This window comes from Carlito syrichta, unplaced genomic scaffold, assembly GCF_000164805.1.
Source record: "Carlito syrichta isolate Samal-C Ts95f unplaced genomic scaffold, Tarsius_syrichta-2.0.1 Scaffold316420, whole genome shotgun sequence".
NCBI classification, from domain to species: Eukaryota; Metazoa; Chordata; class Mammalia; order Primates; family Tarsiidae; genus Carlito; species Carlito syrichta.
In genome coordinates, this window is record NW_007260516.1 from 1727320 (window position 1) to 1745020 (window position 17701).

The window sequence follows — 17701 nt, forward strand, 5'->3', positions numbered from 1 at the left end:
TGACCAGTCTAGGCAACACAGCAAGACTTCATCTCTACAAAAAATTTTTTAAAAAATTAGCCAGCCATGGTGATGCACGCCTGTAGTCTCAGCTACTTGGGAGGCTGCCATTGAAAGATTGCCTGAGCCTAGGAGGTCAAGGCTATGCTGAGCCATAATCATGCAGATAATAAAAATGTCTACTCAGACATCCTCATGTGAGGTAGCGGAAACTTCTAAACAAGGGTCTGACTTTAAGGAGTGAAGAAACACGTTCTTCCTGAGGAAATCCAATTTCTTTCCAAACCAAATTCAACTAATCTTCACACTCCTTCTGAAGGAAGCACTTCAGATGACTGGGCTTTGTTTTTAGTTGCCATGATCCCCCTTCACCTTTCTGCTGACCTTTTATGTCAGTTTTCTTATCTGCAATATGTGGTAATATACTTGCATTGATGCCAAAGATTTACTAATGTCTTCCAGTAACTGCAGTGAGACCACTAACTCAGCTCACAAGCCTTGTCTGTTCTCAGTGGAGATAATATTATCCTCAGTGTGGCAAAAATGGATTCTTGTCTAGGAGTGGGAATTTAAAAAATCTTAGCGATAGTACAATGATTTCTAGACTCTTATTCCATAGTATTTAATATCCTTGTTAAGGAGAATCTAAATTTAATGTTTTTTCCTTTATTGGGACAATAATGAAATAAAGGTTGAGAAGCATTGTCCTTGCTGGATGTAATATTATCCTGCTTCCTCTGAAGTGAACTGGAGCTAAGCCAAGAGGATAAAAATGATCTAGCCCTTGCATTTTGATTAAAAAATAAAAATGGAGAAATAGCTAATCTTTTGTAATATACAAGCATACACTTAGTGCTGTGATTGCATATCAAGCACACTGCGTTCAGCCTTACTTTTAGCATCTATCTTAAATCTTTGAAGTCCATGCAACATCGCTGTGGATTCCAAATACAGATCCACAACCAAAGGTTCCTTCTGTGGCAGAGCAGACTTTTGGCTTGAAATCGTGGCTCTCCCAAGTCCCTACAATTCTGGGAGGCAGGGACTGTGTGCTTCTATTCCTTAAGCCACCAGTGCCTGGTCTGTTGATCCACCGTGTTTGATTACTCAAAAATGTTGAAGCAATGAAAGAACTTTAGTTTTAACCAGGATTGGCACTAGGGTGAGGCACGTGAGGTGCTGACAGTACAGAATTTAAGAAGGTATTTTCACAACCTTTGTGTGCAACCTGTAAGCCACAGCCTCACCCTGGTCCTGACCTGGGTTTTAATAGAAGTAAAATTCAGTTTCTAAACTTGTCCCTTTCCAGAGTTAATCTACACGGACAATTCTCCAGAAGTGATGTGGTTATGAGATTGTAGGAACAAGGAATTTAAAATAAATATTTCAACACCTCCCCACCCATTCTATTTTCATGAGTAAATTTCTTTCTACTTGCATGTGACTCCCATTAACCCAGAGGCCTAAATTGTTCACTTGTGTCTTCTAGATTACTACAGATCTGAGGCAGCGTTGCACAGACAACCACACTGGGACGTCGGCCTCAGCCCCCATGGCTGCGGGCATCATTGCACTGGCCCTGGAAGCCAAGTAAGCCTTGATCTCTATGTTTTCACTGGTGATAACCCTTGATCTCAGGGAAGGCTTACCCCCTCCCTTGTGTGCAGCCCCTAGCATGACCACCTAGAATATAATCTTTCCAATTCCGCCTTTAAAACTTCAAAGATTTGGGCTTTAAAAAAAATTTCCCTCTATTAAGGAAAAGACACATTTTTTAGTTTTGAATGCTTAGAAAAATCAACCAGTGTAATTACTTTATTATTGAGTCCTAGGACGCACACGCTAGTTGGCTCTAACACTTTTGCCTTGGTGCGGTTTTTATTCTCATCTGGGAATGTTCCTGAGGTTTCCAAAGAGGTTAAGTATGTCCACTTCTGGTCCTTTCTCTGCCGCACTCAGACGAGGCAGCTCAAATTCATGACAATAACACTGGTTCTGGATAGAATATGTCAAGGCCATATGACAGGAGCCAGGGACAAGGATGACTCATTTGTCGCAAATCCTGTTCAAGACAATACAATGTTACACCTAAAAGATCACATTGAAAGACCCCCTAGGTTATTTGCAATAGGCTCTCATCTCTTCTTTCTCTAAGAACAAATAGGTTAATTTGTCTTAAGTTTTTGAAAATCTAATACAGATCTCAAATCTCATCCTCAATTTCAAAATCCAGAACGCCCAGAAAACTGAACATTCTTTTGCAAAGTTAGCACCCAAATGCATTTGATGGCTGAGGCAATTTACAGTCTTTATTCCATTTATTGTGAAAATTCCTACATTTCACTGCAGAAATATTCTTGTATTTGATTGTGAGGTGCTGGCCCGGACCCCACTGGAGGTTTTATGTAATAGATGCTATGGACCATCTCTGAGAAAATCTTGAGTTCCAAACACATAGAGTCCAAGGATTTTAGAAGAGGGATGGAAGGCCTGCTGTCGAAGGCTCTCCCTGCCAAAAGATGTTAAAGAAAAGACACTGAAATAATGGCATAAGCGATTTTCCAAAAACAGCCTTACACCCCTGCCCTGGGAAGGAGGAAAAGGCTTGTTCATCTAGTTGCACAGAGCAAAAGGTGACAGGGAAGGGATACAAGGATAACAAAGAGGCTCATGGGTTACAGTAAGAACCATGCTAGTTCATTCTCAAGACACAGGTGGTTCCCAGCATTCACAGCTGCCCCTCTGTAAGACAGAGAATCTATGTGAAGGCAGTTGGGTCTTAATATAAAGTGGATACAGTCAATTGCTAAGTCATGTAAAGCCTTGGGCTGAAACAGGGAGAAGATCACAGATGCTGGCCATGGTGCCATCTCTTGGGTGGCCTTCTGCCTCAGCCTTGACATTGAGAGATAGCCAAGCCCCCACGAACACTTGGATTTCTTTCTTTTTGAGAAGGTTAAATATGAAGTCATTTCAACATATTATATCTTTTAAGGTGCTAAAATTTGGGGTTTAACAAGGAACTGGCGCTTATCCTATTAAATTCTCACTTTATAACTTTTCACTGGAGTGTTCTGGCAGCTAGAGTCTCAATTAAGTGTCTGTGTTTTTAATTTGGTGAACTCTAAGTGGGATTTTTTTTTTTAAATGTATTGGTTTTCTCTTCTGAAATTCTAGGTTGTGTCTCTGGAATATTTTTATGTCCACAAAATACTGAAGGAAAAAAAAACAGAAATTCCTCTACCTCTACCTACCCTCCCCCTAAAAGGGGGGAGGCTATAATATCAAACTTGAACTTGGCAACCTAATACTGTAACTGTTGCTTCGCAGACTTAATTGATACTCAGTTCTTTGAGGTATTACTGTAACACTGTTATTTTCACTAAAATGCAAAATTCTGACTTTATGCCTCAAACAGCCCGTTCAGATAAGGTCACTTTGGGCCAGGTAACACATTGAAGGACTACATACAACTACAGCCGCTTTCTGTTCTTCTGTAATTTGAGCAATTTTTTTACATTTATTTTTGCCGAAACTGTGATGGGTGGAGAGAAATTTCCAAGACACAGGCTCCCTGGAAAATCCACTGTATTTGGAGGGTTTTGGCAGTCCAGTTCAATCATGGGGCCAGAAAAGATGGTAATCTGTCTGATAAAATGAAAAAGTAAAACCCCTCCTACCGGTTTGTTCTACAGGCCAATATTTTGCTTGTCACTAAGCTGAAAATTATGGGAAAGAGGTCTGAGTGCTAAAAGAGTGGGTCAGACGTTGATATTAAACTAGCATCAATAAGCAGTGGGCCTCCAGCTTGGGGGAAACATATCTAAAACTAAGAAGTTGTAGAGCAGCTCCAGTAACAGTGCACTGAGGCAGCCAAGCCTAGCCCTTGCAAATGTGTCTCCCACCTTTACCCGGCCTCACCCCTTGCTATCTCCTCTTACACCCTTACTTCTCAACAACAGTTGGACCGTGGTATTTTGAGATGCAGCCTTTGCTATCACATGTTGAAGAGCCAGATCTGTAAGACATTCCCTTGTAAGTGGAGAGGAGAGAAAGCTACAGCGAGGCAGAATTAGGACTCAGAACGCTGCCCTACTCTCCAGATAGGCACGGCTGCTCATGCCAGGGTTCGTTGACTAACTGGATTTACTAAGCCTTCAGGTGAAAATCTGCAAGCAGAGGCTGCCAGCCCCTGTTTAACTGCGTGTCCCAGCTATCCCTGCTCTATAAGGAGAAACTGATTGTTTCTCTGAATGTCACTATAGTATTTACTCATCCTAAGCTTGTCCCCAGCCTGCTTCTTTTATGTTTCACGGTGCTCCTCTGCATCAATAAGACTGTGAGTCTTACTGTGGATGCTATTTGTCTCCCTGTCATTCGAAGACCTCAGGAAAATAAGGGAAAAGAAAACTAATACAGTCTGTAGTCCCAGCTACTTGGGAGGCTGAGGCAGGAGGATCCCTTGAGCCCATGGGTTTGAGGCCTCAGTGAGCTATGATTCACTCCAGCTTGAGAGAGTGAGACTCCATCTCAAAAAAAAGAAATACAAAACATAGAAATAGATCAACTTAAAGTATTCACATCTCTTATCCAAACTTGACAAAAGTTTCATAATGAAATAACTTTTGCTGTGACAACTAGTAAGACTCTCCAGGCCATCCTTTTCCTACAAAGAACCTGTATGGCAACAAATTTCACTCTAGTGTGCCCCCAGACACTTAGAATGAAAGTATTTTTGTCCAAGACTGGAAGAATTCTCCGTTCTTCTAAAAATCTGCCTCCTTTACCATTTTTTTCTGGGTTTGAGCCTCTTTGGTTTGGGTTGTGTTCAGCCTCATTGTGAATCTTGCCTCTGGTAAATTAGGCGAGCTTCTCCACTTTCTCCAAAGATGCTTCTAAAAGCCATGGACAATTTCAGAATATGAGAAAATGCTGTCATCGTAAAAGAGAGGGAAAACTTGTTTTGTGTTGAAGTAACCTCAGCACATATTTATTGGTTCAGAAGGTTTATAATTATTTGGATTTTGTGGGGTTTGTGGATTTGGGAGTAACTTTTTGGTTTTTGAGCCAGGTGAATAGAAACATATCATCAGTGATTAAAAGGGAATTAATTACCATTTGGGCTCTTGTTGCTTAAATTGATGTCTCTTTATGTAGTGTAACTCAAAAAGTTTAATTAAAATGACTATGCTAGTAGTCGATTTTCTTAAGTGAAGAAAATAATGAAAGATGACTGCACGGATTTTAAATTAGCGACTTGGGAGAATACCTTACGATTGTAGAGTGTTTGTATATAGATCCTAGTATATGTTATCCGTATTCTAGACCTGTCGGAGAGAAACAGAAACCAAAACAAAACGAAGAGTTTGCTGTCAAGTGATATTTCTTATAAAATGATTTATAAATAAAATTAAAATAATTAATACTCGTAAAAGTAGAGTGCTCAGAATAATAAATGTTTTATTGAAAGTTTCCCTGACCTGAGTCTGCAATTATTAGCAAAGGAAAGCTTATTCTAATGGTTTTACATGTGTTAAAATATCAGCATTAACTCAGGCAACTCAGAATTTAAATTCACCAAATACACTTTTTTGCCTTGAATCGAAAAGGGCTTTTCATTGTAAAATGAAAGAATATATGTTCAGCAATCAAGAAATGTTATACTATGTAGTGAAAGGTAGGTAAATAAACAGGACTGAATTAGGCACAAACTTCTGAAATTATTAGGAACTTAGAAAAAGAGTATTGATATGAAGAATATTCCACAAATCCTTTTTTTAAATGACTTTTGCAAAAGTCTTTTCCTCAAATTTTGTATCCTAGAAGCCACAGGAATACATTACTTTGAGCAAACCAATATGTCTATATCTAAATTTATAAAATAAACAAATTGTGATGGGAGCTGTTCTTCTCCACTAGAAATACAATTGGTATATATTAAATATCAGCTGCCTCTGGCATATTATATATACACATACATACTCACACATTTACACATTTTAAGTAGGTTCATCCACTTTTCTCCTTATGACCTGTCTGCTCCCTCCTATTTCAATTATCCTATTACCACTGGTTTATTGAATATAGATACAGAAAGAACATAAAATACATAAAATGTGGGATATCATTATAGATCATTTAAATCATCTTTATTATTCTACTACAGATATTTTCATTTGTAATATCTTCCAAACGAAGCTTTAATCTTTTGAGAATAAGGATTATGTCTTATCATCTTTATGTATGTGTATATAACAAATATGTTGAACATTACCCCAAAAAAGTAAAGCATCATACCAGTCACTAAGTTACTTAAGGCATAATTCAAATATTTGTAAAATATGCCTCTTACTTTCAAGAGACTTTATAATCTCATTAGGAAAGCCAATGTGCACAAATTATTTAAGAAAGCCAATGAGATTCTTTTGGGGAAAAGTTGTAGGAAGGTACAGGACTTAGAAGAAAATAGCAATGGTGAGCTTTGAAGATTCAAATTGGAACATTGGTTCCATAAAGTTTTTGTAACCTCTGTGACAAATAAGCATAGTATTTGGACAGAGACAGTTCTCAACAAATATTAGATTAATCCGTCTAGTTTAACTTTGGTTTTTGTACAATGGAACTGAGTCCTAAAGAACATAACAGAATTGCTTGATTGTATACATTAATTATTTTTACCTTTCAGGTCCTTTAGTTGATATTGATTAGTGACTTCCGCTTCCCCTGCTGCCTCAACTCATCTGTCACCCTGTTGACTTATCATTCACTAGAACTGGACTTCAACTGACTAAAATAAAGACATGATGTTATTCCCTCTCTCTGCCTCCAAGGGAAGTTCCTCTACCTTTTATCTTTGATGGAAGGGATCATGTGAGACATGGAGAGGTCAAAGTGTGAGAAGTTAAAGGAGTGTTGAGCCAAAAGATGAGTCACACCATATGCTGTCGATTTCAAAAAACTATCCTGAATACTCTTTCCTCGGGAAATTAAAAAATTGAAATTAAACTGACCATCTGCATTTCCTATAAAACTTAAACATCCAACCACATAAATTTTAGCATTTCTGAAAACTCAGTCACTCTATAGTCACCTTTCACTATAATCTGTCTCACCTATGTGTATTTTCAGTAAAGGAAATATAAAGGGAGTTGCTCAGCCAGGCTCGGTGGCTCAGCCTTCAATCCTGCGCCTTGGGAGGCTGAGGTGAGTGGATTGCCTGAACCCGCAGGTTCGAGACCTATCTGGGCAACTTGGTGAGACCTCATCTCTACAATGAATCAAAAAAATTAGCCGGGTGTGGTAGCGCGTGCCTGTAATTCCGGCTACTTGGAAGGCTGAGGCGGAAGGATCGCCAGAGCCCAGCAGGTCGAGGCTTGCGGTGGCCAGGAGCGGCCACTGCACTCCAATCTGGGTGACAGAGTGAGACTCTAACTCAAAAAATAATAATAATAAAGGGAAGTGCTCAAAATACTTGGGATACGGTTACTGTGAACAGTTAATATAAAGGACAGTTGAGAGGAAGTCTGGAGTTTGGACAGACTAGGTCTGAGTTAAAGTTATTCATTTGGGGACTTCAGATTTTTGGAAATAAACGTGACCAAGGAAGGCCACATAACAAGGATTTTGTAGACAAACATTTCTAAATATTGGGGTTAGCGTCTTAGTACTGATATCCTGTAAACTAGTCTTATCATCTTTATTTAATTGAAAACACATTTCAGTATAAAATGTTCCATTAAAAATATTCCCAAAGGCCACTTTCAGCTCTTGGAGATGTTGCAGTGAGTAGGAAGCACAAATGTATTTGGTTATTGAGATAAAATTGCCGAAGACATACCAACCCTTTCACTTTGGAGAGTTCTCCTTATTTCAGTGAGAACTTAGAAAGCACCTGGACCAACAATGAGAAACACAGGCATATGTTTCCAGGTTCTGCACAATAATAGGGGTAAAGAAGCAGGTATCACACACGCCCTTCCTTTCACTCATCTTAGCATTTCTTGGGTATTGTCATGCTGTATTTTGGGCTTAAAATTTAGCTGAGATTTCTGGCATAAATATTTGAGTTATATAGCATGAAAAGGGTGAGGAGAATTCAAAGAAAATCTGGGAGGAGAGCTGAAAAGGTTTGTAAGGTAAAAACAGCACGTATTTCGACTTGAGGCCGAGCGGACAGAGAAGTGATGTACTGTCCTGGATTATTCCCTATAGTGAAATAATTGTAACCAGACCCACAGAACAGTTACCACGGGCCCACTGCCAGGACTGAGCATGAAAATAGCTTTGTTATGTCTACATACACACAGACAATACACTCTGTCCTCTAGCCCCTCTAAAGTTCAAATTATGTAGAAGCCAATTTTTCCTGGACTCAGCTTTGTACCTTAACTAATGGTTTTAAAAAGTACAGCTTCCTGTATCCATGATGACTGGAAAGGCTCTGGTCAATAGGCTCATTCACCTTGCATTATCCTGAGATGTAGCAAGGGTTTTTCATCTCCTTTCCTAGTCAAAATTAAGAAGTGTTGGATAGTTGAGTTGCTCAGAGACTCAAATGAGGACAGAAAAGTTCTTGATTATTGCTGTCTCTTTTTGCCTAGCTGTACCTTGAAAAAAATTCATTCATGAATGAAAACATTTTTTATTATTTATTATTTTATCATTGTTACTAGCATAATAATAAAGGTTGCTTTTAAGAGGAATAGTTGTCCTGTTGCAATCACCAGACTTTTTCCTTATATAGCTGGTCAAATATCATTTTTAAGTGTCAGATGTTAGAAGTGTTTCACATTATCCATATCCAGTATATGAGGGAGTAAGGCAAGTAAACCATCTAGAAAGCTAGTGCAGGGTAGCCCGGTCAAGGTTATTCGTAGATTTGAGGTGCCTTTTTGTAAAGTATCGCCAGCGGGCAATGAATTAGGTATACCTAGGGGAAAAGGAAGAATCAAAGCTGAGGTCTAGTTTTTTTGCTAAACTTGGTTGGATTGTGGTATCATCTATAGAAATAGATACCCTTTATTCTTCCCATGGAATTCTGGGAATTAGAAGAAGCATTAAAACCCAATGGTACAAGACGATCCTTTGGCCTGCAGTTACTGACTGTAATGAGACCTGGAGCAAATGCCCCTTACAATTATGGCTGTGCTCTGGTACATCAGCCTCCCTGTCAATTAATTAATTTACCCTCAGAAAATACCTTTTACTGAGATCATGATTGCTATGAATGACTGAGACAGTTTACATTTTTAAAGACTAAAAGAAAACAAAGAAAATGGATTTATTTTCATTATTAATTTTCCTCTGCTTCTGCGTCTTTTAATTTAAATAGGGTGTTAACAGCAAATTAACCTACATGTGGTTACCTGATAAGATTGCTTTAAAAATCTACAAATACATTAGTGAGTTTATAGGAAATATGTGGAGTTTAGTATTTAAATTTGGTCCCTTGAGGGTTTGTGGATTTTACTCATTGCTAGAAAATTTTTGTTCTTGATAGTGCCTATGGTAACACCCCAAATACTATCAAATATAATTTTTCATGCTAAGAAAAGAAGATGATTTTTTTTTTTCAGGTCCATTAGTTTCACAACATTCCCTGCTACTTAATCACTTTAGTCAAAGCATAAGAAAAGACTCATTGCATATGATTCATTGGATGGCTTCATTAAATATTAGTGTCTTTGTTTTTGAAGATTTTCAGATTATATTCCTAAACTTTATATTGAAATCCAGTTAAAACCCAAGTCTCTTTATAGGCTAAGTGTTCTTGGGCCAAGTTTTGAGTTGGCTATGTTGTCTTGAACTGTATGTTTTTTACTTCCAGGACATTTTTGTCATATAAAATTTAGGATTTTTGTGTGTGTTATTTTTTCAGAAGAGCACAGTTGTTCCTAGTGACACAAGAATCTGCTTTTGGTATTTAGCTCATTCCAGCATTGTGTTTTTATTTTTTAAAAAAAAATTTAATCATAATACATTTTGCCATCAGTATGAAAGAAAAGCAAATAAGGAAATATAAATGACAGATTGAAAAGCATGTCATGTCACTAACATATAAGATGTATTCATCCTGACATCAATAAGTCGATTATGGCATCTGATGTATTAAAAGCTACAGGCAACACATTCATAGTGAAATAAACTGTGATACCTGGAATAGAACATGGCAACACCAAAAGAAAAACACTGTATGTTTATAAAATTGTATTATTTCTTACCAACTTGGATTAAGTTTTCACTTCTCTGTTCATAATGAATTGAATCTTATTGAGTAACCACCATATGTGTGACTAAGATGAAGTAAAGGTTTATATTCTCTGCATATTCCAGACAAATAATAAGTCTGTACAGCCTGGTAGTGGCTTCCTCAACCAATAAAGATCAGCAGACTGTGGCATCCTGTATGTGAGACAGAAGATTCTTCTTGCCATTGGCTCCCACGGAGTGTGGAGTTGTTGCATAGTGCAGAAAGATAAAGTGATGGGAAGAAACAGCAGTCAGCCTTCACTGAATGCTTGCCTTATGCCAAATACTGAACTGAGTGCTTCTATCAGTAATCTCATTTAATCCTCAAAGCGGTGCTCTAAGAAAGGCATTATCATCATATTTCACATGTGGAAAATGAGGCTTAGGAATTTGCATGGGTAGTAAGTGATAGGTCTAGAAGTTGTATTCAAGGCAGTGTGACACCAGAACCCACCAATCCACATGCTACCTTTCTATTTTAAGAGCTGTAACAAGACATGGTTAATTACAAATGGGTGCTATGATCTGTAAGTACCAAAGAGTTTGGAGAAGTGAGCTACAACTTGGAGCAGGATGATTTAGGAGACTTTACAGAGCAAAAGAGATTTTGAGCTGTACTTTAAAGATTCTTTCAACTTTAGTGTGTATATGACTCATGATGAGATCTTGTGTAAAAATGCAGATTTTGTACTCCTCAAAATAATTCAGGCTATTCAATTGTAAACAGTTTATAGATCACAATGAGAATTCCCTCTAGACTGTAAACTGTCTTGAGAGTTTGTATGCCACAGTAGCAGCAGCACCAAGAACTATATTTGGTACATCGTAAACAATCACATGTGTAAAATTAATGAAGAAGAAATGGAGGGAAGGGATTCTTTCTGTAGTTATTCCAAAGTATGAATCCGTAGTTACTAGTGAGGTATAGCACTAACAAGTTTAGTTTTAACTCTAAATGTTGTTTGACTTATTTACCCTAATTCTTTTTTTATTTTGAGACATTGTTTTCACACCTCTGAACCTATAATTCAACTCACAAGTCATAGGTGCAAATCTTAGTGCCTGACACTGTGCTAAGCACTAAAATACATCTATGCGCAGACATGCATGGTCCTTGGCAGAGCTGCCAGGAATGGTCGAGTAGGTTGAGCACAAATGTGTGTAAAGGCCTCGAACTTGGCTCCAATAGAGGCTGCACTCTAGATTGTAGATAATTATACCTGACATGAAGAAAAAAAATAGAACAAAGAATTGTATTGTGATAGAGAGTGGGGGGGGGTGGAAAGAATGAATAATGGTAAATAAGGTAAGAATAAGGCAAGAACATCAGTGAGATGATGGCATTTTTGCTACGTCTGGAGTCATAAAAGTGATTCAACTTATACTCAGTTTTTGTGAGTTGTACTGAGTTCTTGCTTTCTGGCAGCATTAAACACATTTTACCTTTTTCATCCAGTCATGTTTGCAATCATGACCAAGGCTTAGAAGGTCAAATGATAAGGAGGAAAGCCTGAATGACCCATAATTTATGTGTATGTTCCTACAACAAATTTAGAAACCTTCCTGTATATGATTGGAAACAGGTTGAAAACTGGCATCTCTTCAAAGATTAAAATGGTTCATCTAGTCAGCAAGAATACAGTAAAAAAAAAATCTTATTTTTCTATCTAACTTATCTGAAAAATTCAGTGCACAGCCAGGGAATGTTGGGAAGAGGGAAAAGAATTTGAGTGAAATTGAAGATAGGGAGATGTGTTCTCTCAGCAGCTCTCAGAGGCGTCTGCTTGTTATTTAACTATTGGAAACCTTTATAAACAACTTGTAAGAGTGTCCTAGAGAGCTTCCTGGAGAGAGTATGATACGGGAGTGATCCTATTGGTCATACTGAATTCTTATTTGCTGCTCTGGATTTAGGTGCCATTAGAGGTGACATCTAACGGCCTAATTTTCCATAGCAGATATATTCAATTTTATAAATTTTCATTGTGCTAAAGTTCTCAATTACTTGGGATCCCATACCTGGAATATAAAATTATTGTTTTCAGTTTGTCTGAGGAATCATAACATTGGAAGGTTGCCCAGAAACCATCTGGTCTGTGGAGATGCTGTTTGGTGAGCGTGTTCAAGGATCACCAGGCAAAGGAGAGTAACAATGGTAATGTAATGTGGGTGATTTTTAAAATAAGGGTGTATTTTTAGTTTTTTTTCAAATCACTTTTAAAGTGATTTATTTTGAAATGATACACTAATTTAGTATAACTTGCATGAAATGATGCTGTCCTTATTTAGTTAGCAAAATTCAAAGTGACCAATCTCACATTGATACCCAAATTAAGAAACCGTGTGCCAGTTTTTGAAATCCAGAAGGCAGAGAGCCATTTTCATGGTGGGCTTACAAGCATTCTGCTAATTTCATTTGCCTTAACATCTTGAAAGCAAATAAATATTTGCAATTCCATGTTACCAATATTACTAGCAATAGCACCATTAAAAAAAATTAGATTATCACTAAAATAATACTTAGTAGAACAAATGAATACATCATTCAGATATATAAATCCAAAGTCTCCCTACTCAGTGAACTTTAAGCAGCTGTTTTAATTTTAAGCAGTGTAATAACTCCTAATACTATGATGGTAGTTCTAAATGTTTTTGATATAGACAACATATTTATTGTAATACTATTGCATATTTTGTCTTTAATCTGCATGTTACTTTCCCTTCAGATTCTGTTGATCCTCTTTTTGCCCTCCCTCACCATTTGTTTTCTTGGGTTTTGTTGTTTGTTGTTTTTGTAATCAACCTTTTTAACCAAATAATGCTTTGTCTAACCTGCTGTCAAACGAGATTAGATTTAAGAAAATTTCAGGTCTTTGTGGGTGCTGTCTCCATTTAGTTGTTGGAAATTATGCTGAAAATTGTAATTGTAAGAACTAATATTCAAACTGAATTTCAAAAGTATAGTTCAGAGTCGCTCAAAAAGAGAACAATGCTTTGAATCCTCTACTAGTTACCTCATCTCTTTCATGTTAATGTTTTTCTTACCGGTATGTATTCAATATATTACCCTTTGACCATTATCAAGTTTTCATTTGCTTTCAGGCTTTTTCCATACTGTTTGAAATTGGGAGGGGTTTTTTTAAATTTTTTAATTACTAGTCAGAAGATATATGTCCTTTTCGAAATCTCCAGTTATATATTCATACCCAGTATTTTGATACATCTTGGAGAATCCCAGGTATGCAGATGAAAGCTATTCATGCTTTACCCTAAAAGGAGCCCAAATTTACATGTAGCAGAGGATAGGCTATACTTCAGGGTAATCCATGGGCCCCAGATTAAGAACTCTCAGATTAAAAAGTGCTTTCCTATCTCAAAATCTATTAATTAATGACAGATTTTCATCTAGTGTCTTCTTGCTTCATTTTTCGTCAGTGTATAACCAACTAGAATTTGTTCTGTTGTCCAGTGTGAAAATCTAAACTGAATTTTTATAGGGATCCTATTTGCCCTGTCTCATTTGTTAAATTATCTTTCTCCCATAAGAACAATTTGTTTTGCATTCTTTAAGGTGTCTTATTGATAAAGTTCTCTTCTTGTACTTTATGTTCTGTTATTCTATCAAGCCTTTAGACATTACAGAATCACTTCACGTTTTAAACGTGTCCCTAAACATTCTTATCTGTTCATTTCCCAGATAAAATTTAGAACCAATCTGTCATTGTCCAAAAGCAATCTCAGTGACAATTTATAACAATTGTTTAAATCTTGGCTTCTTTACAACAGTTGATTTTTGCATTTAAGAAAGTCTGTCCCTAAATTATTTAGATCTTTTTATTGGCGTAATAACGTTTCAGGCTTGTCTTCAGTTTCATACTTTGTGGTTCAGAGTTATTTTTTGAAACAGCAAATATTTGTGTGTTTTGCTATTACCATTGTGTCTTTAACTGGTTATTGCTTGTCTGTAGCAGATCTATTGCTTTGGATATTTTTTTTTCAATCTCTAAGCCCTTTTAATTCACATTGTTATAGCTGATTATCTTGTTTCTTCAGAATATATGCAGAGCACCTGATGATAGTAATACTTGTCTCTGTTTATTTGTGTTGACTTTTTTATATTTGTTCTTATTGGAAGGTGGTACAAATCAGACATTATAAATTCAGGTTTTGGAGTCAACCTGACTTCAGTCCCAATACCGCATCTACTATTACTACCTGGGTAGCCTTGAGCAAGTGAAAATTGTATTAACTTTGTTGAGTTCAGTTTCTTCATCTGAAATTTGGGCAGACAACTCAGAATCACAGGATTGTTGCTAGCATTAAATGAACTTAGGTACATGAAAAATATTAAAAATAGAAAAGCTGATATCACCACAGTATTATTTCTATTACATTGACTAGCCATTTAAACAACATTAAATATCATGAATGATAGTAAGCGTTCATGTCCAGATCCTGATTTTCTCTAGATTTTTTTTTAACCTTTTGTTTCAATTTTTGTTGATGTTTGCCCTTCATTCCTCCCTCCCTCCCTTCCTTCCTTCGTTTTTTGATTTGGCGTCTCATTTTGTCACCTAGGCTGGAGGGCAGTGGCATGCTCCTGGCCACCGCGGCCTCGACCTGCTGGGCTCTGGCGCTCCTTCCGCCTCAGCCTCCCAAGTAGCCAGAACTACAGGCACGTGCTACACACGCCCGGCTAATTTTTGATTTATTGTTGGGATGAGGTCTTGCCAAGTTGCCCAGGCGGGTCTCGAACCCGCGGGCTCAGGCCATCCACTCGCCTCGGCCTCCCAAAGTGCTGGGATTACAGGCTGAGCCACCGAACCCGACCCGCTTTTTTTTTTTTATCCTGTCTATGCAGCATTTTTAATTGTTTAGTGGTTTCATTAGAAATGGGATTTCAGTGTGTTCTCATTACATGTTGAGATTAGTATGTAGTTTCTCATATTAGATTTGTCGATGCGATTTATTAGGATAATAGATTTCTTAATATTGTTCTCTGCCCATATTTATAAATCGAATTTAGTTCTCTAATATGTTATTAGTTTCGTTTCGACATATTTTATTTATGGTTTTGAGTTTATTTTCCTCGGAGAGATTTAGTTTCTTTTACTCAATAATGTTGTGTTTGTTCTGTCTTTTTATTACAGCAGCCAGCTGACATTGTATACTTAGAGTGGATAAATAACATCTTTTAACATACATACTAAGGCTTATTTTAGTTAGTTATGTAAGGTAGCATAGGTAGTCAGGCTCATAACTCGGATAGGTTTGACCTTTAAACGGACCTCTGTCGGTGCACATTTTTGGTATCAGGTGATGTTAAGTTCACAAAATAATGGTGAAATTTTGCAATTTGCATTTTCTCTGGAGACCCTTGAGGTCATAGTTCTTGTCAGTTTGAAGGAAATCATTTGGCCCCAAAGTCATTTTTAGAGGTAATTCTTTGATGAATTATTTCTGTTTTAATTTTTTTCATTTGTGTTTTCCAGAACCATGTTCATTTCATCAGGTTTTCAAATTTATAGCCAATTATTATGTGTAATATCTACTAATACCATAAACATCTCTTATATTGGTTTTTTAGGACTGCCTTACTATTTAGAATTTAACAGTGTTTTTATTTTCTTGGTTCGTTTTTCGTTATTGTTTTTCAAAGGGTCAGTCATTGGATTTCTTGATCAGTAGTGTTTTTCTGTTCTTCTTCCTCTATTTTGTTAGTTTCTTTCCAATTTTCCTTAGGATCACTCTGTGTTCTTTTATAAGTCTTATTGGTTATCTTGGTTCACGAATGTGTCCTTCTACATTAACTAAAACCTTTTAAGGATGAGACTTTACCTCGGAACACACTTTTGATTGACTGTCATTTTTTTCTAATGATGTTTTTGGCTGTTTTTCTCTTTGAAAGAATGATAATTGAGTGAAGTACATTTATGTGTTTAATAAACTTTGTCACTGTTAAGATTTACTATTGACCGCTTTTTTCCACTGCTTTGTGGTCAGATAATAAGGTTAGATAATCAACACTGGTGGCTTTTGAGAGATTGTTATTCTTTAGGGCAATTGTTGAGATTTCCTTTTGACCCTATGTATCTTCAGCTTCTCTTTTAACCTTTTTAGTTGATCCATGAAGACTTTAAGAAATTGACTCTTTGTAAGACATATATTCCAGTGTTATTAAATTATGGCCATTATATAAACAAGTCCCCTATATTCTTTCTCCTGAAATAAATGAACCAAATTACCTGAACACTGCTGTGCTTTCATCAGTTACTTCCTTTTTCTTAAAGTCTTTAGTTCATTCATTCTGATGCACAAATGTCATGCTGTTAGAGATTTATTTATTTATTTATTTTATTTTTGAGTTGAAGTCTCACTCCTTTGCTCAGACTGGAGTGCAGTGGCACCCTCATGGCCACTCCAGCATCGACCTTCTGGGCTCCAGCAATCCTTCCACCTCTGCCTTCCGAGTAGCCGGAACTACAGGCACATGCTACCTCGTCCAGCTAATTTTAATTTTATTGTAAAGATGAGATCTGGCCAAGTTGCCCGGACTGGTCTCGAACCCTCGGGCTCAGGCAGTCCACTCTCCTCGGCATCCCAAAGCGCTAGGATTACAGGCTGAGCCATCGAGCCCAGCCAGAGATTTATTTTAGATAGCACTTTGTCTCTCAAATAAATAAGACTTTTTTGTCCTCTTAAGTGTTTTTTATTAAAAATGTTATCTTGCTTGCAAATAATGTTTCCATCCATACATTTTTGTGTGTGTTTGGTGGACAAAGCTATCTTTTTTTTAAAAATTTTATTATCCGTATTTTTCAGGTAGTTGTAAAGAAGACTGCTATTTTAAAATAAGTGTATCTTATAATAGGGAAGGTAGCACCTTTGACTTCTTGCTGTATAAACATGGCTTCCGTTTAGTTTATTGTCCTCATCTGATTCTTTCTCCATCTTTAATACCATAATCCAGACTTATGTAACAGACTATTTTAATTTATTTCTTACCATTGTTTTTCTTCTCTGAAGAATTCCTTTAAAACAATCATTAAGTCTTCACTCTCTGTTCAATTTATTTTAGAGTGATCATTAATCGTTAGCAACAACGCAGTCTAGGGTTTTAAGTTTTGATTTATTTATTCACAAGCCGAAATAAATCTTTAAATATCTACTTATTTTATTTTGGTTTCAGAATGTGCATTTTTAGACAGGTAAGTTAGCATATTTTCTGAATCCTACAAATATACGTTTTCTGCATTTATTCATAAAGGACAAGTTTAGTATAAAATTTTTGGGCTCATTTCCTTTCAAGAGCTTTAACTGTTCTTTTATTATCTCCTAAAATTAGCTTTGCAGAGAAAGTCTTAAACCAGAAATCTTGTTTGTTTAATTTTTTTTAATTCCTGAATTTAAAAAGCGTTTAGAATTTTTTTTATTTGTAATGAACATGTATGTA

At 36.7% G+C, this 17701-nt stretch overlaps 1 protein-coding gene across 1 annotated transcript in view; it reads left to right on the forward strand.

Annotated features, from left to right (window-relative positions):
• PCSK5 (proprotein convertase subtilisin/kexin type 5) overlaps window positions 1–17701 on the forward strand; it is a 467206-nt gene that overhangs the window by 199942 nt on the left and 249563 nt on the right. The window contains exon 11 of the mRNA XM_021707170.1: window positions 1490–1590. Coding sequence (XP_021562845.1) covers window positions 1490–1590 — 101 coding nt within the window. The remainder of the gene's footprint in view (window positions 1–1489; window positions 1591–17701) is intronic.